A 24784-nucleotide genomic window follows, 5' to 3' on the forward strand; every position below is an offset into this window, starting at 1 on the left:
AAAGTGCTAGAATTACAGGCGTGAGCCACTGCACCCGGCCTACTTTCAGCTCCTTAAGTAGACTAATTCTATCACCTGGAAAAATTGTAATTTTACTCCATTTTTTTTCTGTTGCTTATAACTCTTAATTCTGTTTTATTCCTTCTTGTGCTAGAATTTGTCAAACCATAACAAATAATCGAGGCAATGATGGGCATTCTTATCTCAGTCCTGATTTCAGTAGGAAAATTTCAAGGGTTTGACCTTTAAGAAAAAGTGTCAGAAGTTACAGCTAGAAGGGAGGAATACATTCTAATATCCTATAACACTGTAGGGTGAATATGGTTAACAATAACTTAGTGTGGCCAGGTGTGGTGGTTCACACCTGTAATCCCAGCACTTTTGCAGGCCTAGGTGGGAAGATTGCTTGAGTCCAGCAGTTCAAGATCTGCCTGAGCAACATGGCAAGACCCCCATCTCTACAAAAAATATAAAAATTGGCTGGTTGTGGTGGTGCACACCTCTAGTCCCAGCTACATGGGAGGCTGAGGTGGGAGGATCACTTGAACCCAGGAGTTCAAGATCGTGAACATGACGAGACCCCATCTCTACAAAAATATAAAAACTAGCCTAGGTGTGGCGGTGCATACCTGTAGTTCCAGCTATAGGAGGCTGAGGTAGGAGGGTCACTTGAGCCCAAAACGTCGAGGCTTCAGTGAGCCATAAGCATGACACTGCTCTCCAGACTGGGCAACAGAGTGAGACCCCATCTCAAAATAAATAAATAAAATAATTTAGTGTACCTTTTCCAAAAGCTAAAAGAGACAGATTTGCCAATTACCTTGATTTGATCATTATTCACTATATACGTGTATCAAAGTATCACTCTGTATCCCATAAATATGTACGATTGTTACATGTCAACTAAAAAGGAACAGAAAAAGAAAAAAAGAGTATCCGCTTAAGGACAGCACCCCTCCTCATGTGAAGGAAGTACTTTTCCATTGTCTGAACCAGAGACGAACTATTGGTACAATCTTCTCTCCCCAGGATGAAGCTGTGGCCACCAAAAAGCCAGTCTCTGCAACTGTACTTCAACACCTCCGGAAATCTCTTTTGGCTCTGTCTTTCTCTCCAAACCTCTTCCCGGGGTCCTGGGGTCTATGAATTCTCAGGGCCCGGCTCTCACACATGCCCTTCGCTGGGCTCCTGTCCTCCGTCACCTGGGCTCCTGTCCTCCCTCACCTGTAACCACCGGATCCGTCACCCAGACCAAACGCCACTGATCTTTTTCCTGCTTTAGCTTCTACCTCTCTCTGCTCCAATGCCTGAACTTAAAGCTGTGCTCTTCTCTGCATCCTGACTTCATCCTTGCAGTCTGCATGTTTTCACCATCTCTCTTGGTTCCATCTTCTACAGTGGGTGGGCAAGTCCAATCTCATTCTACTTTTCTAAGATTTACTGATATGGGAAGATACTCCTAAGAAAATATAAGTGAGAAGAACAGCACGATCCCAGTTTTGTAAAGCCATTTGTGTGCGAAAGCACAGGGGAAAAAAAGCCTGGAAGGAAATATACAAAAATGCTAAATAGTGGTTATTTCTGGGAGCCAGCAATATGCTACTTACATGAATGTCCAAGCTCACTTTGTGATGCATGTATGACATGGGTTGCCAGCAGATTCATTTTCAGTGTGGAGTCTTCCTTGGGGAAAATTCTTGATTCCTTTTCCTTCTATATTGCTTCTTAAAAATCTCACCATGGCGCCAATGTGTCTCTTGTGATCCTAAAGTACCTACCAAAACCAACGGTAATAATAGCTGTAATATACTGAGTTCCTACCATACTCCAGGAACTGTACTAAGTGCTTTATGTCATTGCCTAATTAAAAGATTTATGTGTAAAGTGCTGAGAACAGCAACTGGCGTAATAACTGCTATTACTGCCTCAACTAATTCTCATGGCAACTCCATGAAGTTACTATTATTATCTTCATTCTGTAGAAGAAGGAACTGAGGTTTGGAGAGGTAATTTGCCATAGATACCACAACTAGTAAGTGGCTGAGTCAGGATTCATGCCTAGGTGGGACACCAAAGACTGGGCTCTTACTAAATACATTTTGGTTCAGGGGTTGCAAACTCAAATATCTACAAGGCCAGGCAAGAATATAGAGCCAGGTGGGGACTTTGGCCAACTGGAGAGTTTACACCCAGTCTAAAGAGGGCTGCTGATGTCAGCTACGTCATCCAGGGATTCATTACTCCCGCATGGAAATGTGAGACAGAGGTCCCCATTTTTGAAGAGAAACTGCGAATCAGTTTTTAATGTGAAATATTCAGAATTTTAAATTGCAGCAGCATAGGCCAGGAGCGGTGGCTCACGCCTGTCATCCCAGCGCTTTGGGAGGCTGCAGCAGGCGGATCACCTGAGGTCAGGAGTTCAAGACCAGCCTGGCCAACATGGTGAAACCCCGTCTCTACTAAAAATACAAAAATCAGCCGGGCATGGTGGCACGCGCCTGTAACCCCAGCTACTCAGGAGGCTGAGGCAGGAGAATCACTTGAACCCAGGAGGTGGAGGTTGCAGTAAGCTAAGATTGCACCACTGCACTCCAGCCTGGGTGACAAAGCAAGACTCCATCTCAAAATAAAATAAAATAAAATAAAATAAAATTAAAATTAAAAAAATGCAGAAGCTTACTTAATTTTTAAAAATAAAATGTGCAAAAGAGTATTGCAGGTAAAACAAACACACACAGATTAAACCACAAAATGAAACAGTCTGCAACCCAGATTTGCGCCAGAAGCCGATATTATCTACTTTAGAAACACCAGCCTAGATTACATCTTCTATCCCAGGAAGGCCCAAACTCCCCTTTGCTTTCCATTTTTGCCTTCTTGGGACAGAAATCTTTAAACCGGGGACCAGCAAAATTGTTGTTAAACAGCCAGAGAGTAAATATTTTCAGCTTTGCTATCTCTGTGGCAAATACTGAACTCTGTTATAGTGGCATCAACATGTTTTATTTTCTTTAGTTCTCAAAATGGCTTCATGAGGAGCCTAATGTTATAATGAGGAAATTGAAGCAATATAAACAAATGGGTGTGATTGTGTTTCAATAAAATTTTATTTTCCGACGCTGAAATCTGAATTTCACTTTTTTTTTTGCAGGTCACAAATAATATTCTTTCGATTTTTTTTTCAACTATCTAAATATGCAAAAACCATTCTTGGCTCATGGGCTGTACAAACGTGGGTAGTAGTAAGCTGCTTTAGACCATTAAAAACTGGTGACTGCAGGCCAGGCACAGTGGCTCACCCCTGTAATCCCAGCACTTCAGGAGGCTGAGGCAGGTGGATCAGCTGAGGCCAGGAGTTCAAGACCAGCCTGGACAATATGGCAAAACCCTTTCTCTACTAAAAATAAAAAATTAGCTGGGCATAGTGGTGCATGCCTGTAGTCCCAGCTACTTGGGAGGCTGAGGCAGGAGAATCGCTTGAACTGGGGAGGTGGACGTTGCAGTGGGCTATGATTACACCATTGCACTCCAGCCTGGGTGACAAGAGCGAAACTCTGCCTAAAAAACAAACAAACAACAACAACAACAAAACTAGTGACTGTGTCTCCAGGAGCTACTGGCGTTTGCTGGTTCTAAGTCTTAGTTTCAAGCTGCCTGAAGCCACCATGAATAGGCCCATTTCACAAGCAGATGCCCACATGTATGTAGTTCCGAATTCCCTCAGTAATTCTGACTGGTCTGTATTTAGTAAGGTTCCCATTCCATCTTCACCTGAACACTTTCTTCCTTTGAAATCTTTCGTGGAAAACAGCAAATAATGAGGAGTACGGAAATCAACTAACAATGGATGGTGTCACTACCAACACCCTTCCCCTGCCCAGGCGCCCCTGGGACATGCCATGGGGAAGCATAGTTAATGGAGAAGCCACTGGTCCAGTTCATTGCCAACATCAATAGTAGGGGGTAGGCTATAAAATGATCATGAAGCGACCAGGCAAAGAACTTAGTTCACAATACAGACTTGTTGAAGAGAGTGTAATTCATAATAGTAGTTAGGAACTTTGTCTTTGGGGTCAGCTGGTAAATGTCAAGCTGTGTCCTTGAGTAAATCGGTGACTTGGCTAAGCTTCAATTTCCTCCTCATATTAATAACATTGCCTCATTATAACATTAGGCATGTCAGGCCGGGCACAGTGGCTCACACCTGTAATCCCAGCACTTTGGGAGGCTGAGACGGGTAGATCAGGAGGTCAGGAGATCAAGACCATCCTGGCTAACACAGTGAAACCCCGTCTCTACTAGAAATACAAAAAATTAGCCAGGCATGGTGGCAGGCGCCTTTAATCCCAGCTACTCAGGCGGCTGAGGCAGGAGAATGGCGTGAGCAGAGCAAGCAGTGAGCCAAGATTGCGTCACTGCACTCCAGTCTGGGTGAGATTCCGTCTCAAAAAAATAATAAATAAATAACATTAGGCACCTCATAAAGTCATTTAGATAGCTAAAGAGGATAAAACACGTAAATGTGGCCGGGTGCAGTGGCTCACATCTGTAATCCCAGTGCTTTGGGAGGCTGAGGCTGGTGGTTCGCCTGAGGTCAGGGGTTCAAGACCAGCCTGGCCAACATGGTGAAACCCTGTCTCTACTAAAAATACAAAAATTAGCCAGGCATGGTGGTCGGGAGGCTGAGGCACAAGAATCGCTTGAACCTGGGAGGTGGAGGTTGCAGCGAGTTGAGATCGTGCCACTGCACTCCAACCTGGGCAATAGAGCAAGACTCAGTCTCAGAAAAAAAAAAATGCATAAATGCTTAGAATGGTACCTGGTATATAGTAGGTGCACACGTGTGTTACTTATTATGATTTCTTATCCAGTCAACTGGAAGGGGATGGGGCTTAAAACCAAACAGGCATATATAAATGAAACCCTAAAATATGAACAAGCATGAATAAGGTCTTTTTTTCCCAATATCAGGGAAGAAATTATGGGTCTGTCTTTTTTCTAAGAATTTCCTTGAGTCTTCTCTCCTGAACCTCCTTCCTGGTTCTGAGTCTATTATTTGCCTGGTAAGCAGAGAATCAGAACCAAGGAGATGTTCTACATATTCCAAGGCATTTATTATGAAATGGCTCTGGCCTGGAGCCTACTTATAGTAGAAATTAAATATATGACACTCTTATTTTTATGAGATCATAGTAGACATCATGATAGTAGCCATGGTAGCCATAATAATAACGGCTACTATTCATAGTGTAATGGTGAAACTACACAGCCTTTGAAACCTGGATCCAAAAATCAATTCCATCACTCACCAGCTGTGACACCATCTCCTCTGTGATTTTCCATTGTCTCATTATCAAATGTTAATACTAATAGCCTCTACCTCCTGGGGTGGTAAACAAGGGTAAATGAGATAAGGGGTGTAAGGTTTCAGCTATGTGCCTGGCCAATTGGAAGCACTTAATAAGTGTCAGCCATTATTATGACATGCCTAGAGCTTTGCAAAAATTATCTCATGTTCATGTATAGCCTTATTTCATTCTTACAATAACAGTTCTGAAATACCAACGCAGCTCTGTCTCATTCTGAACCTTGTCCGTTTTCCACGACATCACAATGCCCGCCCCCCTGATTCCACTCCAGCTACACAGACAGGGAAAGGGACAAGAATGCATAATTTCTGGAAAATTTTTTGTCCTTTAAAAGAACTGGCAGAGCTATTAACTGCCCCCAGAGACTGGTTAACTGTCTAGTTAACTAACACCCAAAATGATGATTAAACATCCACACCTCAGCCGGGCAAGGTGGCTCACGCCTGTAATCCCAGCACACTGGGAGGCCGAGGCAGGTGGATCACCTGATGTCAGGAGTTCGAGATCAGCCTGGTCAACATGGTGAAACCCCATCTCTCCTAAAAATACAAAAATTAGCCGGGCATGGTGGCAGGTGCCTGTAATCCCAGTTACTCGGGAGGCTGAGGCAGGATAATCTCTTGAACCTGGGAGGCAGAGGTAGCAGTGAGCCGAGATCGTGCCATTGCAATCCAACCTGGGCGACAAGAGCGAAACTCCGTCTCAAACAAAACAAAAAAGACAGCAAATGTGGACGGATGTTCAAGATGCATGTTCAGCAAATCTGAGGGTCCCAAAGGGGTGAACCTCATAGCGAGGGAGATGAGCTGTGATCCTTTGGGAGGGCAGAGAGGGAAAGGGAGTGTGTCCTGTGGTCAGATATGAACATCCTTGGGGAGAGTGGACTATTCTGGAATGCCTGGACTCAGCTCTTGATTGGAATGCCAGTTGTATTTAGGTTGGTGCAAAAGTAATTGCACAACTGCACAATTACTTTTACATCAACCTAAATAACTACTTACCTGAGTGATTTCAAGAAAAATTCTTAAGCACTGTTTCCTCATTGGTAAAATGAGCAGAAAAAAACGATGTACTTGAATTCTACCTGCTTTTTCCTTCACTGACTGGAGGAGAGGGGAAAGATAAGATAGTCTTCATAATTAGTGTTTATGTTTCATGGTGTTTTTGCGCTTCTGAAGTGGATCCCAATATCATGCAAAAACTAAAAAGCAGCAAATTTCCATCTCCCGCTTTGTATTGTTTATCTTTTGCCTCTACTGGTCTCTTTTTTGTGCCCTAAAGAAACATGCTGTTGATGACTGATCCCGTTGGCTCATGCCTGTAATCCTAGCACTTTGGGAGGCTGAGGAAGGGAGGATCGCTTGTGGCCAAGAGTTTGAGGCCAGCCTGGGCAAGATAGTGAGACCTTTTGTTCTCACTATCAAAAAATGTTTAATTAGCCAGGCATAGTGGCACATGCCTATAGTCCCAGCTACTTAGGAGGCTGGGGTGAGAGGATCACTTGAGCCCAAGAGTTCAAGACTGCAGTGAGCCATGATTGCACCATTGCATTCCAGCCTGGGCCACAGAATGAGACCCTGTCTCTAATAAAAAATAAAGGCGCTCTTGGGCCTACCAGCCCAACAACCCCACAGCCCCCAACAACCAGAGAAAGGATCTGCACATAGTGGTGAGGACCCAGGCTGGGCCCCCGGAGCTCTGTCTCCTCTGCCAGGCTCAGAACCCTTATCTGTTTCCACAGGGGCTTTCCGAGGCGTGTGCAAGAAAATCGATCACTTCCCTGAAGATGCTGACTACGAACAGGACACAGCCGAGTATCTCCTGCGTAAGTTCCCCGGCTTCTCGGGTCTCTCTGGGAGGAAGGGATGGGCCCCTGCCATCACTCAGCTGCCTCTGAGTCGGAGGTTCCTCAGCATCTGTCCCTAGAAATGGATAAGTGCAAAGAAGCCCCATGTGCCAGTACACAGAGACATTCAAGTGGTTCTGAGAGCTAAGCCTCTTTAGTTTCAATGAATTAGAAACAGAAAGAAGAAGCAGGGGGTAGGGTGGGGAATGGTTCATGCCTGTAATCCCAGCACTCTGGGAGGCAGAGGCCAGAAAGGATCGCTTGAGCTCAGGAGGTCGAGATCAGCCTGGGCAATATAGCAAGAACCCATCTCTACAAAAAATTTAAAAATTGGCTGCATGTGGTGGCACACACCTGTAGTCCTAGCTACTCAGGAGGCTAAGGTGGGAGGATCATTTAAGCCCAGGGGATTGAGGCTGCAGTGAGCTCTGATCATACCACTGCAGTCCAGCCTGGGTGACAGAGTGAGACCCTGTCTCTGAAAAGAAAGAGAAGGAGAAAGAAAAGGAGAATGAGAATGAGAAAGAGAAAGAGAAAGAAAGAGAAAGAGAAAGAGAAGGGAGGAAGGAAGGAAGGGAGGAAGGAAGACAGAAAAGTAGGTGAGTCAAAACTGAAAGGTTCTTTTTAGTCAGTTTAGGAGAAAAATCTAAGGAACTTTCTCTAACTTGAATGCAAGTTTTCACTTTCCCAGGAGGGTTGATTGGAGGTGCTAATGGCAGAGTGCTAATGGGTGATGTGAGGTGCTAATGGGTGAGGTCCCAAGGAGCAAGGCCTAGGAGAATAAATACAAACCCAAGTTCACCTCTTCTTTGACTTCCCTCCAGTTTCAGTCCTACTGGGACAGAGCCAATGTCTCTGTAGGATTTTTCCAAAGTCAGTAACCTGGATATGACATGAACTGTCACAACTACAGCATGTAGGAGCCAAAAGAATGTGGTGGCTTTGAGCCAAGGCCTCTGGAATCTGGGCTTTGACCCTTGTTTGACTCTACTAGCTGGGTTGGACTTCAGGCAAGGGGCTTTACCTCTCTCTCTAGTTCCTACCTTTCTTCATTTTTTTCTGAAATGGAGATTATAATGTCATCCATCTGACAGGGTCACAAAAATTAGCAGGGGCCCAACACATAGTCAGGAGGCAATATGCATTAGCTCCCGTTTCTTGCATGGGATTAGCAATGCAAAATTCACTGCAGAGATGAGCCTTCCATTGGTCAAGGCACAGAGAGAACTTGATTTGGGATTTTAATGTAATTTCTTCAGCAAGAATTTGTGTTGGATTCACTCAAAATAATGAGGCCAAGTGCAATGGCTCACACCTGTAATCCCAGCACTTTAGGAGGCCAAGGTGGGAGGATCACTTGAAGCCAGGAGTTCAAGACCAGTCTGGGCAACATATTAAGTCGCCAACTCTACAGAATTTTTTTTTTTTAAATTATCCAGGCATGGTAGTGTACACCCTTAGTCCCAGCTACTTGGGAGGCTGAGGTGGGAGGATTGCTTGAGCCCAGGAAGCTGAGGCTGCAGTGCCATTGCTGTGATCGTGCCATTGCATTGATTGTGTCATTGCGCTAATCAATAATATTGATTAGTGACTGGCTACACGGTGTGGAGGATAGTGTCAGATGCAGCATTATTAGGTTAATTTATGCTACTTGTGGCAAAAGCCAGCAATTTCAAGAGATGAGTACCCAGCTCAAAGAGGACAGAAGGATGTGATCACTGTCTCATTTTAATGTCTCTCTGGGCCTGATAATTAAAAGGACTTGCGTTACTCAGATAAAAGTTGTTTTCTTTTCTCACCCCTCACATCAGCAGCTCAAAAAGATTCAGTGTGGAAAGCAAAGTTAGCCACACTTAGAGATGTAGCTTAACCAAAATTTGGGAGATGACACAGATCACTTGCATCTTCTCAATAGAGAATGGCATTAGTCATCACCAGTGGGGTTTTACCAGAGTGCCCATAGATTTTCTTTGTTTTTCTTTTTTATGTTGATAAAACATGTTGACTCTGTCGGAGACTAAACAGAACTGTGACTTCTCTTCACAACTTGTATAGCTGATTTTAAGTTCTTCAGAGAGGCCCATAGCTTTTCTGACAAAGTATTTTTTTCTCGTCTGGGAAGATGTCCCTTCCTCTCTCCTCACCCCTAGCCCACGGTCCACCTAAGCTTCACCAATAGCAGCAGAATTGGGCTAAGGTTAAGGAGAGGCCTTAATGAGAACGCAGATTTCCTGCTGAGAGTTTTGGAATTCCTGATCCAGCCACGTAGGGCTGGGAGCACATTCCTGCAGGTTTCTCCCTGCCTGGCTGGTGTTCACTCTGCCTGCCGGTCCCTTTCCTGACCCACAACCCTGGTGGGAATGGGATTCTGCATATCGACTTTTCTGTTGTTTCTTCTTTCTCCTATGCTCTTTGGGGTAGGCTACAGCATAAACCCATAGCAGTGTTACCGGAAAGGGGTCCAGATCCAGCCCCAAGACAGGGTTCTTGGATCTCACACAAGAAAGATTCAGGGTGAGTCCACAAAGCAGAGTGAAAGCAAGTTTATTAGAGAAGCAAAGAAACAAAAGAACGGCTACTCTATTGACAGAGCAGTGGCATGGACTGCTTGACCTAGTGTATTATAGTTACTTCTTGATTAATGGTAAACAGGAGGCGAATTATTCATAAGTTTTCCAGGAAAGGGGCAGGCGATTCCAGGAACTGAGGGTTCCTCCCACTTTAAGAACATAGGGTAACTTCTGACATTGCCATGGCATCTGTAAAGTGTCACGGCGCTGGTGAGAGTGTCTCTTCACATGCTAATGTATTATAATTAGCATATAATGAGCAGTGAGGACGACCAGAGGTCACTTTCATCACCATCTTGGTTTTGGCGGGTTTGGGCTGGCTTCTTCACTGCATCCTGTTTTACAGCAGAGTCTTTGTGACCTGTATCTTGTGTTGACCCTCTATCTCATCCTGTGCTTGGAAATGCAGCCCAGCAGGTCTCAGCTTCATTTCACCCATCCCCTATTCAAGATGGAGTCGCTCTGTTTCCAATGCCTCTGACAGCAGAAGGTTCAAAGCCCACAGGTTCTGTTGACTAGAGACTTCCACAACACAGCACTGGACTTAGAAAGTCCTATTCAGACTCCAATGGTGGGGCTACACTTGAACAAGCTTATGTCCCCACCCTTAAGACCTTAACTTAGCTCCATATAGTTTGGGGAGGAGAAACAGGGAAGGAAGACAGTAAAAACCTCTTTGATCTGAAGCCACCATGTGTCCACTGGGCTAAAACAAATGCAAGGTGGGCTTCCACTGACTTAGCAGAATATTTCCTGTCTGAGGCAGACACTTATAGCCAGAGTTGACAGAATCTGCTTGTATCTCATTTGAGGGGCAAAGACTGGGGTCTCCCCACCAATGGTTCCCAAGTGATGATTGCACCACTTGGGAAACAGTCACATTTACATATCTCCTATCCACATGTTTCAAACATAAACTTTTTTTTTTTTTTTTTGAGATGGGGTCTTACTCCGTCATTCAGGCTGGAGTACAGGGGCATGATCATAGCTCACTGCACCCTCAAATTCCTAGGCTCAAGCCTCTTGAGCTGGGACTACAGGCACCCACCACCACCATGTCTGGCTAATTTCTTTTTACATTTTTTGTAGAGTTGGGGTCCCCCTATGTTGCCCAGGCTGGTCTCAAACTCCTGTCCTCGAACAATCCACCTGCCTTTGCCTCCCAAAGTGCTGAGATTACAGGCATGAGCCACTGTGCCAGGCCCAAATATCCATTTTTGTGTAACCAACACAGTTCAATAGCTTCAAACATTCAGATCATTTTCTTAGGGCACACATCAAAGGTTAATCATGCTTTGATTTTTTAAAAGGTATTCACTTTTTATTAATTACACTCATTACATTGAATATTCAAGCAATTCCTGTCAATATACAATGCAAATGATCCCTTTAAAGTTTAGTCCACAAGTCCCTAACAGGTGCTTGAAACCACTGGAGGAGACTTGCCCCTAATATTTGCAAGGGCCCAAGGCAAGAATCCAGCTGGAAACCCATAGGTCATATGTGTACATTTTTACAAATTATAAATAAGTTGTGCCCACAGATGGGCCCATTAAAAATAAGCTACACTCACTTACAGAACCCCCGAGCTCACTCCCTGGGATGGCCCCCTTGACCTGGGAGCTAAAGGAACCAGGGGCCAGCTCTGTCTCCTGCAAGCCTGCATAATAGAACTGCAGGACTTTGCAGCAGGCCAGAACTCAGCAACGACACTAATCATGCCTAACTAAAGTTAAGGGTTGATGTAGCCAGGAAGGAAAACAGGAGGGGCAAGGAAGAGGATTTGGCCAACAGGCAGCAGGTGCATTTCATTTCATTGAAACTTACACATGTAAGTTTCTAAAGTTTCAGTTCATGGGCATCCAGCCTGTTAGAAAATTGGGCCAGTTTCAGCCAGGCATGGTGGCTCATGCTTGTAACCCCAGCACTTTTGGGAGGCCAAAGCGGGTGGATCACCTGAGGTCAGGAGTTCGAGACCAACCAGACCAATATGGTGAAACCCAGTCTCTAAAAATACAAAAATTAGGGTGGTATGGTGGCATGCGCCTGTAGTCCCAGCTACTCGGGAAGCTGAGACAGGAGAATTGCTTGAACTCGGGTGGTGGAGGTTGCAGTGAGCCGGATCGCACTATTGCACTCCAACCTGGGTGACAGAGCGAGACTCCATCAAAAAAGGGAAGGGAAGGGGAAGGGGAAGGGGAGGGAAGGGAAGGGGAGGGGGAAAGACAGACGAAAGAAAGAAAGAAAGAAGGAAAGAAAGAAAGAGAAGGAAAGAAAGAAAGGAGGGAGGGAGAGAGAGAGAGAGAAAGGAAGGAAGGAAGGAAGGAAGAGAGAGAGAGAGAGAAAGGAAGGAAGGAAGGAAGGAAGAGAGAGAGAGAGAGAAAGAAAGAAAGATTGGGCAGTTTCAAAACCAAAGCAAAATCCCTTCCATCTTCTCTCTCTTTTTTTTTTTTTTTTTTGAGACAGAATCTCTCAGTGGCGCGATCTCGGCTCACTGCAAGCTCTGCCTCCTCCCGGGTTCACGCCATTCTCCTGCCTCAGCCTCCTGAGTAGCTGGGACTACAGGCGCCCACCACCACGCCCGGCTAATTTTTTGTATTTTTAGTAGAGACGGGGTTTACCGTGCTAGCCAGGATGGTCTCGATCTCCTGATCTCCTCACACCCGTGTGCCGTCAGCCCCCAACTTCAGGTCTGCCTCTTCATCCCTCCTAGGCCCACAGGTTAAATAACTTACCAAATTTTCAGAAAACTGAAAACACAAACAAGCAAACGAATGAAAGTGCAGTACCAAATGAAAATGGCCAGAGCTAAACAGGCAGAAAAACACCTAGTGAATATGGAGGTTAAAGGCTTGAACACTGAGCAATGTGAACTAAGCTTTGAACCCCTGAGCCAAAATAAACTCGCATCCCTCCCTGGCCCCACCCCATTCCCTTGCAAGTGTCCTTGGTCAGGAGAGGCTCCTCTATTCACTCAGCACCTAAGACCAAACGCAACTCGCAGCCCACGGCCAATCCATCAGCAAATTCTGTTGGCTTTACTTTCAAAATATAAAGTACTCCCTGAATCTGGCCACGTCTTACCACCTCAGGTCTACCCCCGCAGTCCAAGCTATGAAGGGCTTTTGCCTGGGTTATGGGTTTTTTTTGTTGTTGTTGTTTGTTTGTTTGTTTGAGACAAGGTCTCACTCTATTGCCCAGGCTGGAGTGCAGTGGTACGATCTCAGCTCACTGTAGCCTCTGCCTCCTGGGCTTAAGTGATCCTCCTACCTCAGCACCCCCAAGTAGCTGAGAACACAAGCGCACACCACCATGCCTGGCTAATTTTTTATTTTTTAGCAGAGATGGGGTTTTGCCATGTTGCCCAGGCTGATCTCAAATTCCTGACCTCAGGTGTTCCTCCCGCCTCAGCCTCCCAAACTGCTGGGATTACAGGCATGAGCCACTGCTCCCAGGCTTGCCTGGATTCTTGTGGTTCTACCTGTCACACGGGGCTCGGCCCTCAGAAGGGCCCCACCCTTGGTTCCATGTTCTGCTGTCACTATCTTGAAATTCTTAACAATTCTGGAACAAGAGGCCTCACTATTTTTTGTTTGTTTGTTTGTTTTGAAACAGAGACTCGTTCTGTTGCCCAGGCTGGAGTGTAATGGCGCAATTTTCAGCTCACTGCAACCTCCACTTCCTGAGTTCAAGCAATTCTCCTCCCTCAGCCTCCCAAGTAGCTGAGATCACAGGTGCCCTCCACCATGCCCAGCTGATTTTTGTATTTTTAGTAGAGACAGGTTTCACCATGTTGCCCAGGTTGGTCTTGAACTCCTGACCTCAGGTGATCCACCCACCTCTGCCTCCCAAAGTGTTGGGATTACAGGCGTGAGCCACCATGCCTGGCTAGGCCTCACATTTTTGTGTTGCACAAGGCCCTGTAAATTATGCAGCTGGTCCTGCCTGTCATTGCTACTAGAGTGTAAGCCCCTTGATGACAGGACCCCTGGCTCCTTGGTAAACCAATGAGCACAGAATTTATTCAGCTGATGTATTCTGGCCTGGACCCACCAGAAAATACTCTTATACTGGATAGGTAAATACTGGGACCCCAACCACATGGGGCCCCTCTCCCAGGACCTTAGGGCCCTCCATGATCCAGAAAATATTTAATAAGAAGCTGACACAGGGACCTCCAGGACTCTGCTTCGACTCCTCAGCCAGTGTCCCTTTTGAAGGGCAGTGCCTGCGCCTTTGTGGTGGTTAAACATGTCAGCTATGACTGCAGCACCCGCCACAACACCTAGCATCTATTAGGTGCTCAAGAAATATTTGTCAAATGAATAAGCAAATTCATTTGTTCATTCGTGACTAAATGGGTATTCAATGGGTGTTGTCATACTCTCTACTATGCAAATGTAGATGCGTGCAGGGAAAGATTCTGCATTTTAATGAGCAGCATGTGGTCTGATGGGAGTCCCTGTATACAGGGCTGGCTGCATCATTTGCAGGGTCCAGTGTGAAATGAAAATCCTGGGCTCTTAGGCCGGGTGCAGTGGCTCATGCCTATAATCCCAGCACTTTGAGAGGTTGAGGCAGGAAGATTGCTTGAGGCCAGGAGTTCTAGACCAGCCTGGGTAACTTGGTGAGATCCCATCTCTACAAAAAATACAAAAATCAGCCAGGCATGGTGGCACATGCCTGTAGTTCCAGCTACTTGAGAGGCTGAGGCAGGAGGATTGCCTGAGCCTGGAAGGTGAGGCTACAGTGAGCCGTGATTGCACCACTGCACTCCAGCCAGAGTGACAGAACAAGCATCATCTCAAAAAAACCTCAAACAAAAAACAAAACAGAACAAAAAACTTTTAATTTTTTCTGCGATCGCTCTCGATCTATCATGGTGTTTTCTATTTGCCATTTAATATCACCCTCCTTGGGGGCAGGGACATTCTCCCAGTGAGCGCAAACCCTCCCAGGGACCTGAGGCTTGCACCCAACTCTGACTCTCCTTGTGTCCGTGCCTGGGCTCCCACCAAGGGCAAAAGTGAGGGCAGTAGTCGCTGGGCTGAGGAGGGAGAATGGGCGTTTGAGAGCCTTTTCCAGGGAGGCAGGGAGGTGGGAAGGTGTTGGTGATAGGTGAGGAGGTAGAGAGTGGAGTTCCACATAAGTCAAGTCTCCAAGCCCCAGCGCATGTGTCATTGTCCCATCAGACTTCACTTCACTTATAAAACACACATTCGATTATAAAATCGTTAAGACTCTCAGAATGGTGACTGCAGAGCATCAACCCCAAGTGCCAAGACTCCTTCTAAGCACAGGCCCTGAGCGCCTGGTCTCATGCCCGTGTTAGACATGGGCTCTGTTCTCTTCCTGTGCTGCCTTCCTCTCAGGCACTCCTGCGCTTGCAATGGGAGGACCCCAGGGGCTGGCTGGGCACAGGCAGAAGCCTCTCTCCTTCTCTCCACAGGAGCTGTGAGGGCCTCCAGTGTCTTCCCCATCCTCAGTGTCACGCTGCTGTTCTTCGGCGGGCTCTGCGTGGCAGCCAGTGAGTTCCACCGCAGCAGACACAACGTCATTCTCAGCGCGGGCATCTTTTTTGTCTCTGCAGGTGAGTGTCTGGCCCCAGCCCTGAGATCTTCACAGATACCAAACTGAAGCCAGGGCCACATGGAGGAAGCAGTGCTACTCAGGGCTCCCTCCAGGGAAGGAGCAAGAAAATGTTCCAGTTGTGCTAAGGATGAGAACTCCAAGAATTCCATTAGAACCAAAGATGCCAAAACTCTAGCTAAAGCCGGCATGAAGGAAAAACAGGGAGGAAACAGCATGGCAGGATCAGCTGAGATTGAAAGAGAGAGAGGGAAGAAGAAAGGGGCAGGAGAGAGAAAGAGAAAAGGAGAGAGAGATTTATAAGAGTGTACATACATGCTTGCTGCTTGCATATGTGGTATGTGTGAACTGATTGACTGGGGAGGCTACAGCAGGAGGATTGTTTGAGCCCAGGAGTTCGAGACCAGCCTGGGCAGCACAGTGAGACCCTCATCTCTACAAAAAACAATGTTAATTAAAAAATTAGCTGGGTGTGGTGGTGCACACCTGTGGTCCCAGCTACTCAGGAAGCTGAGGTGGGAGGATCACTTGAGCCCAGGACGTCAAGGCTGCAGTGAGCCAAGATCTTGCCACTCCACTCCAGCCTGGGTGACAAAGTGAAGTCTCATCTCTAAAAAATAAATAAGTAAATGTAAAAATACACAGCTGCATTTTTGTGTTCACTTGGGCATGTTAATATACTATCTCTGGCCCTTTGGGATTTGTGTTTGACAGCTACTTATTGTTCAAGCCTCTCTTACTCACCATTTTATACCCTCCTCCACTGTTCCTATGCCAATCAATACTCTGCCATCACCCTGCAAAGTTTGAAAGTCATCACGAGAGTCCAGCCCCATCCAGCTTTTGAAGTGCTCAAATCCTCATATCATTCCAAGCATCTCTGGGAACAAGGTAAAGACCAGCAGCCCGAGATGCTCTGGGGGAAGACCTCATAGTCAATAGGAGCCCTGACCAGAAGAAGGCACAGGGTGGCAAGGATGCTGAGAGACAACTTTCAGAAAAGGGTCCTGTTAAAGGGTCCTGTTCTCTGCCTCTTTTACCTCCCTCCACCTCCATCCCTTCACTGGTGTCCTGTCTTCCTTGCTTCCCTCTGGGTTTTCATCCTTCATCCTTGCTTTCACCCCTTTACCATCTCTTCCTACCCGACTCCTCTTGGGGTGGATCAGTGCCATTTGGATGAAATGCTTTAGAGAAGCAAAGAACAGGGCAGGGATGGGGGAAGACGGGGCTGGACTCTGGTGATGACTTTCAAACTTTGCAAGGTGATGGTAGAGTACTGATTGGGATGGGGACAGCGGTGGAGAGTATAAAATGGTGAGGAAGAGTGGCTTGCAACCCCCCTGGATTTCAATCCTGGATCCACCAATCAGGCCTTGGGAAATGTGATCACCTCTCTGTAATTTGGTTTCCTTCACTATAACATGGCAAATAATAATAGTACCAACTGCAGCTGGGCTTGGTGGCTCATGCCTGTAATCCCAGCACTTTGGAAGGCCGAGGCAGAAGAATCACTTGAGCACAGGTCTTCAAGACTAGCCCTAGGCAACACTGCATGACCCGATCTGCACAAAAGTTTAAAAATTAGCTAGGCCTGGTGGTGGGTGCCTATAGTTCCAGGTAATCAGGAGGCTGAGGTGGGAGGATTGCTAGAGCCCGGGAGGTCAAGGCTGCAGTGAGTCATGATCACACCACTGCACTCCAGCCTGGGTGACAGAGCAAGACCCTGTCTCAAAATAGTCGTAATCATAATGATAATAGTACCAGCTGCATGGGGTTTGCTGGAAGGAGACTGTATTAGTTTGTTCTCACACTGCTAATAAAGACATACCCGAGACTCAGTAATTTATAAAGGAAAGAAGTTTAATTGACTCACAGTTCCACATGGTTGAGGAGGCCTCACAACAATGGTGGAGGGCGAAGGAGGAGCAAAGTCACGTCTTAACATGGCAGCAGGCAAGACAGCTTGTGCAAGAGAATTCCCCTTTATAAAATCATCAGATCACGCCTGTAATCCCAGCACTTTGGAAGGCTGAGGCGGGTGGATCATGAGGTCAGGAGTTCGAGACAATCCTGGCCAACATGGTGAAACCTGTCTCTACTAAAAATACAAAAATTAGCTGGGCGTGGTGGTGCAGGCCTGTAGTCCCAGTTACTTGGGAGGCTGAGGCAGGAGAATCGCTTGAACCCAGGAGGCAGAGGTTGCAGTGAGCCAAGGTCACCCCACTGCACTCCAGCCTGGTGACTGAGTGACACTCCATCTTAAAAAAAAAAAAAAAAAGCCATCAGCTCTCATGAGACTCATTCATTACCACAAGAACGGTATGGGGAAAACTCCTGTCTTGATTCAATTATCTCCACCTGGCTCCACCCTTTACACATGGGGATTATTAAAATTCAAGGTGAGATTTGGGTGGGGACAGAGAGCCAAACCATATCAGAGACTGAACAGAGAAAGCACAATATTATTTTCTAGTATTAGAAAAACAGCAACCACACAGTTCCAAAATCTGGAGCCCCACAAGATCTTGCTCGAATTCCTTCCCCACTGCTTCGCCTGCTGTGAGATGAGAAAGGGAGACTATCTAAAGCTGAGTCTCTGAGAACCGACTCAAGCAACAGACCAGAAAGAGAACTGCCATCTTGCCCCACGGGAGTGAGATCAGCCCACAGGTGGCGGTGGCCTCTACCTTGCTCTGTGTGGACAGATGTTAGCATCTGGCAAACCCAGGGACTTGTTTTGTCTTGAGGCACGTTCCTGTCACTGGTGGCCCCATCCAGATCTCCCGGGTGCTTGGCCGATCCAGAGGATCAGTACCAGTGTCATGCTGATGTGAGAGTTTCCTAAGAACAAGAGAAGATCATTATTTTGTCCCCCAAGGGGATTGTTAGGGAAGAGTGTGTCACCAGCAACTTTCTTCTCACAAGAGGTATTGTGAGGGATGGCAGGTAGACTAGACACATAGGAACTAGAAAGTGTGTAAGTGTGTGGAGGAAGCCTGACGGGAAGGCAGAGGCTTGGGGTCTAATCCTAGACCCTTCCACTGATCTCCCCAAAGAACCCAAAGATCTTGTTTTTCCACCTCTAAAATGAAAGGATTGGAGGATTCACTACTCTCTAAGGCTGTTTTTTGCTCATCTACACTAAGGTTGATCATTTGAGGCAAGCAATTAACAACCCTTTAAATCGGTAAATAAGAGTGCTGGGGGGAAAAGAGAAAACAATTCTTAATTGAGCACCTACTATGTGTCAGATACTATGCAGAATGCCCAAGAGCGTAAGCTCTGAAGTCAGGCTGCCTGGTGCAAATCTAGCTCTACTGCTTTCCTGCTGTGTGACTTTGGGCAAGTCACTTAACCTTTCTGTGCTTCCATTTATTTCTCCATCTGAAAAATGAGTATCATAACGGCCCCACCTCTTGAAGCTGTTAAGAGGATTAAATGATTTGGTATCGATAAAGTGCCCAGAGTGGTGCCTATCATCCAGTATGTGTTCAACACATAGTAGCTGTTATCATATACAATGTACCATTTAATTCTCATATCAACTCCACTTATTCACTCATTCAACAAATATGCACTGCCCTCTTGCTATGAATCAGACTCTGGGCTGGGAGTTACGGCCACAGCAATGAAGGAGATAAGCCTAGTCCCTGCCCTCAGGGAGTTTACAGTCTGAAAGTAGGACAAAGCAATTGCCTACTCAGATCTTGTTTTCCCTAAGCCTTGTTACTGAAATCTAAATCCACCATGGCTAAGAGCTCTGGATTCAAATCTCACTTCAACCATTTTCTATTAGGTTGATGCAAAAATAATTGTGGTTTTTGCAATTACTTTTAATTTAATGGCTGTGCTCGACATGGGAAGTTACTTACCTTCTCTGTGTCTGTTTCCCCATCTGTAAAAGAGAAATCATTTTTTAAGTGGGCCTGCTGCAATGATTAATAGGTATGATGCATATAAAGATTTTGCACAGTGCGTGGCACATGGTAAGCGCCCTGTAAATAATTGGCAACTCGCTTGGCTTCCTATCAGTTTAGTCTGACATCTGAGCCTCTCTTTGAACTTCTTTCTTTCCTTCCCCACTCCCCCCCACCCACCATGCTGCCCCCAGAAAGACCTTCTTTGGGGACTTTCCAAATTTTGCCACCAAAATATTCCTCATGGCAGAGGAGAGGAAAAACATGGCTCGGGGGAGTCAGGGGGCATCAATAGAAGCCACCTTCATTGAGCTGAGATGTCTTTGAAGGCTGACTCCCATTTAACTTAAAAATTCATGTGAATTCTACCTTCTCCTCCTTATTATATCTATGTTCATTTTAATATAAAAGAATATGTCTTCCCTACTCATCTTCAAGCCAAGTTGACACTCCAGGAAGAGGAGCCGTTTGTCACCCTGTGGTTTCTTGCAGGCTGACACAGAGCTGGATGTGTCAAACCCCATAATAAGAAAGAGCTCAGTGATGAGAACTTGCTGCCTACCTGCTGAATGTCTGTGCTGGGTACAGCCAAGAGGAGGCAGGACAGAAGCAGCAAATTTTAGCCCTGTACTCTGGAGACAAATTTGAGATGAAATATAATGAGAAGTCCTATTCAAAATATTGAGGCTGGGCATGATGGCTCATGTCTGTAATCCCAACATTTTGAGAGGCCAGGGTGGGAGGATCACTTGAGGCCAGGAGTTCAAAACCAGACTGGGCAACATAGCAAGACCCCATTTCTAAAAAAAAAAAAAAATTAACTTAGCTGTGCTTGGTAGCATATACCTGTAGTCCCAGCTATTCAGGAGGCTGAGGAGGGAAGATGCCTTTAGGCCAGGAGGTTGAGGTTACAATGAGCTATAATTGTTCCACTGCACTCCAGCCTGGGTAAGAGAGCAAGATCCTATCTCTAAAAAACAAAACAAAACAAACAACAACTAATAATCCTAATGCATGTGCACCAGCTAAGCAGAAGGGTGGCACTGGAGCACAGTCCTGTGTCTCCTGCTCTACCAAGCTTTAACCCTTTGGTTGCTGGACTGTAGGGAGATCTTGGGGATGCCCACAAAGAGTACGGAACATTCAAGGAATGGAGAGAGAATTCAGGAGGCTCCTGGAAATGGCTACTCACCAACTGTTGTCGGAAACTATAATGAGGGACAACCTCCATTTAGTACCACCCTACAGGTAGCCTAAATTTGGAGGCAAAGAGATGCCAGCTGGTGTACCAACAACCTCCATGAGTCGTTGTTGGCACCACGCCCTGGATGAGGCCCTTGAAACAAAGGGACAAAAAAAGACACATCCCCTTCGGAGTAAGAACATGAGAAAGGTAGGCAGAGATGTGCACAGCCCTCCAAACCTCCTGCTCCTACTGACCACTACCTAGGAAATTGATTCCTCTCCAGTGGGCTAAGCAGCTATTTCCAACAATATTGGCACTTTGGGAAGCTAAGTCTGCAAGCCTCGCCCTTTGGAGGTAACAGCTTCCTGCTCCCCAAGTCCTGGTGCCCTGGTGCTCAAACAACAGCTGATCTGAAGCATTATCATATCCTGTGCAGATGAAAAGACTTGGTAAGCTCCCACCTCTTCCCCATGGGTTTATTTATTGTCCCAAATTGTAGCTCCAGACCCATACATTTCCACTGAGCAGCTCCATTTGGATTTTCCATAAGCACTTCCAACTTAATGTGTTCAAACCTCCTCTTTTATCTAAACCTGGATTCTCTGTTGCCTCTTATTTGAGCTCAAAATGCCACCAGCTTCCCAAGCATCCAAGTTAGAACCCTAGTAAGTCATTCTCAATGCCTTCTCTCACATGCCATCATCAACAGTCTTTCATCTCCTGGCTCACCCCTATTCGATTTGCAGGATCCGGCTCAAATGTCACCTCATCTTCAGTGCCAAGTTCTTAGTCTTTCTCTCTCCTTCTCTTCCTGAATCATTTTTATGTGTCTCCTTAGAACCCTTACTGTATTTTCCTGTAATTGCATTTACATGTAAGTCTTTGCTACTAATGGTAAAGAATTCAAGGGCAGAGGCGTGTATCTTGTTCATTTTACAATCTTCATGACTTAGTGCCAAAGATTAAGTGTTGATGAGATGAATTGCTTCTAAGGGAAAAATAAGTGCATTCTGATTCTTCCGTACTTGCTGTAGGAGTAGGGTGTATTCTTCAGCTGAATACACATTGCCTGGAACTGAGCAGCAGAATTCTTCATTTCCTAAGTGACAGACCATGCAAGAAGAACTAGGTGGTTGGATTTCCCAGCTATAATCCATTCTCCTCTCTCCCCATTACCTCCACATTTTCTATAAATATTTTAAGATGGAAAGTGACAGTTCTCTCCGAGGTGTATAAAGGACGTGTTTTTCTTTTCCCCTTCTCTTAGGGTTAAGCAACATCATTGGCATCATAGTTTATATATCAGCCAACGCCGGAGACCCCGGGCAGCGTGACTCCAAAAAAAGTTACTCCTATGGTTGGTCCTTTTATTTCGGAGCCTTCTCTTTCATCATCGCAGAAATTGTAGGAGTGGTTGCCGTGCACATCTATATTGAAAAACATCAGCAGTTACGAGCCAAATCCCACTCGGAGTTCCTGAAGAAATCTACTTTTGCCCGCCTCCCACCCTACAGGTATCGATTCCGGAGGCGGTCAAGTTCTCGCTCCACCGAGCCCAGATCCCGAGACCTGTCCCCCATCAGCAAAGGCTTCCACACCATCCCTTCCACTGACATCTCGATGTTCACCCTCTCCCGGGACCCCTCAAAGATCACCATGGGGACCCTCCTCAACTCCGACCGGGACCACGCTTTTCTACAGTTCCACAATTCCACACCCAAAGAGTTCAAAGAGTCACTGCATAATAATCCGGCCAACAGGCGCACCACGCCCGTCTGAACTGACCTCTGACCTCTGCCCCACGCCCAGCACAGCCTTGGGGGAAGTGTACAGAGATGTCTCTGAGGTTGCATGGCATGGTCCTCGTGATGGTATTACTTTTTACAAAGAATGAAACCAAATGGACTCAGCCCTCTCCCACATTTTCCCCTCACCCTCCAAGTCCTAACCCCTCCATCCTCCCTAACTTTTCAAGCCAATCCCTTAATGTCATTCCTCTCTCTGTGTATCTGTGCCAGATGTTTTCCTTTCTTCCTTCTTTACTGGAAGGACCTCCACATTCTTCCCTCCTTGGAAGAGGACTTTACTAAAAGTCACAGGTGGTGGCCAGGGGGGATTTCCGAATCTCCATCAGGCGCGTTCATAGTTGTCCCCATTGTCTACCCACACAAATCCTCAGGAAACCAACCACCGCCCAGGTGGCCCTGAGGGAGGCATTCACCTTTACGTGTTAGAAAAACATGACCAGAAATCAAAGATGTCAGAGCCCCGAAGCAGCTAATGTAATAAGCACTCATGTTATTAAAGGTTTTGCCTTGTCGTAACCAACCGAGCCGGGGGTGTTTTGTTTCTTTTGGGTGTTTCCTACACAAACTCACTCACCTGCCTCCAAACTGGCTCATGTCCATCTTGGAAGCTGAACTTTGCTCATCCACACTTGAGCCACTAGGAAGGATCTCCCTGCACCTTTGGAAGCTAGTAAGGTATTCCCACAAATGTCCGAATCAGTGCATCCTTCTACTTGAATTCCTGGAGGCTACCTGGGGGTGGGTGAGTGAATGCTGGTTTTCAAGATCTAACTTTGGCATGCAATAGCTCTAGAACCTTGGGCAAGTCACCTAAGCCTCAAGCCTCAGTCTCCTCATCTGTAAAATGGAACATGATAATAGCACTCTCCTCCACAGAGTTATGAGGTTTAAATAAAACTGTGTGTAAAATGATTAGCACATTGTAAACAATCGATATATATTTTTCAATGTTTCAGGTGGATTTTAGGCAGAGTAAGCATTATGTTGATCTGCTTTTGCTGTGACAACAAAATATCAAAATGGGCCAGGAGAGGCGGCATGAGCTTGTAGTCCCAGCTCATGGAACTACAGACTTGGAGGCTGAAGCGGGAGGATCACTTGAGCCCAGGAGTTAAAGAGTTCAAGTCTAGCTGAGACCCCCAGCTCTTAAAAATAAAAAAATCAAAGACTGGTTAAACAACAGACATTTATTTCTCAAAGTTCTGGAGGCTAAGGAGTCTAAGAATAAAATGTCAGTAACTCAGTTTCTGCTCCGGGCTCCTCTTCCTGACTTGTAAACAGCAGCCTTCTTGTTGTGTTCTCACAAGATAGAAAGAAAGTAATCTCTTTCTCTCTCTCTCTCTCTCAATTTCTCTTTTCATAAAGCCACAGATCCCACAGTGAGGGTCCCACGGGTCCCACCCCCATGATCTCATCTAACCCTAATTATCTCTCAAAGATCCTATCTCCAAATATCATCACACTGGGGATTAGGCATTCAACATATGCATTTTGGGGGAATGGGAAGGTGGATGGAGACACAGTTCAGTCCACAGCAAGTGTTACTTTAGCAAGATAAAAGCCAAATGGAAGTTACTTTATATAAGGGAGAGAGAGAGAGTATACTTTGCACAGGCTCTGAGGGCTCTGGGAAGAGAGAATGGAAGGATTTGAATATTTTAAATATTTGATGTTAGAAAGCATGAGAAATATGTTGGCCAGGCATGGTGGCTGACTTCTGTAATCCCAACACTTTGGGAGGCCAATGTAGGCAGATCACTTGGCCAAGCTCAGGAGTTTGAGACCAGCCTGGGCAACACAATGAAACCCTGTCTCTACAAAAAAATACAAAAATTAGGTAAGCATGGTGGCACATGCCTGTAGTCCCAGCTACTTGAGAGGCTGAGATGGGAGGATCACCTGAACTCAGGGAGGTGGAGGCTGCAGTGAGCCGTGATCATGCCACTGCACTCCAGCCTGGGTGACAGAGTGAGACCCTGTCTGAAAAAAGAAAAGAAAAAAGTATGAGAAATATGTCACCTATGCCCACAGTGACTTCCTTGAGCATTTTTGGCACACACCCAGGTCTTCGCACTTCTGAGGAGCCTTCCCACTTAGGGCCGCAGCATGCTAGGCGGCAGGGTTGCAGGCTTGAGAGCTCACACTTAGCTGATACTGTGGGTACCAGGCTGTGTTCTGCTGCCATACACACACAAAATTATTTCATCCTTCCAGTAATCCCATGAAGAAAATACCTCCCAAAATCTCCACTTTACCAATGAGGAAACTGAGGAAAGAGAAGTACCATGACTTGCCCAAATTGTATTCCCACTATGGGACAGAAGTACTGGGAAACTAGTACCTTGCCCACACTCACACAGTAAATTTCATTGTAAAGTGCACCTAGGGACAATTCATTTTGTTCAACACTTGAGTCATTGCATGCAAATGACACGCACATACATTAAATTATCTCATTTAGTCCTCCAAAGAACCACGTGTAGTAGGAATTATCATCTG

General features: G+C 46.0%; 1 protein-coding gene across 3 annotated transcripts in view; it reads left to right on the forward strand.

Annotated features, from left to right (window-relative positions):
- CACNG3 (calcium voltage-gated channel auxiliary subunit gamma 3) overlaps positions 1 to 22801 on the forward strand; it is a 106830-nt gene extending 84029 nt beyond the window's left edge. Inside the window, exons 2-4 of one of the 3 annotated variants that reach the window (XM_055100788.2) lie at positions 7111 to 7194; positions 15235 to 15375; positions 21992 to 22801. In XM_055100788.2, the coding sequence (XP_054956763.1) occupies positions 7111 to 7194; positions 15235 to 15375; positions 21992 to 22371 (605 nt within the window). In that variant the 3' untranslated portion in view covers positions 22372 to 22801. Of the gene's footprint in view, positions 1 to 7110; positions 7195 to 15234; positions 15376 to 21744 lie in introns of all 3 variants that reach the window. The other 2 variants (XM_055100787.2, XM_055100789.2) reach the window with 2 other exon arrangements.
- The last annotated feature ends 1983 nt before the right edge of the window (positions 22802 to 24784 follow it).

This window comes from Pan paniscus, chromosome 18 (assembly GCF_029289425.2).
Source record: "Pan paniscus chromosome 18, NHGRI_mPanPan1-v2.0_pri, whole genome shotgun sequence".
NCBI classification, from domain to species: Eukaryota; Metazoa; Chordata; class Mammalia; order Primates; family Hominidae; genus Pan; species Pan paniscus.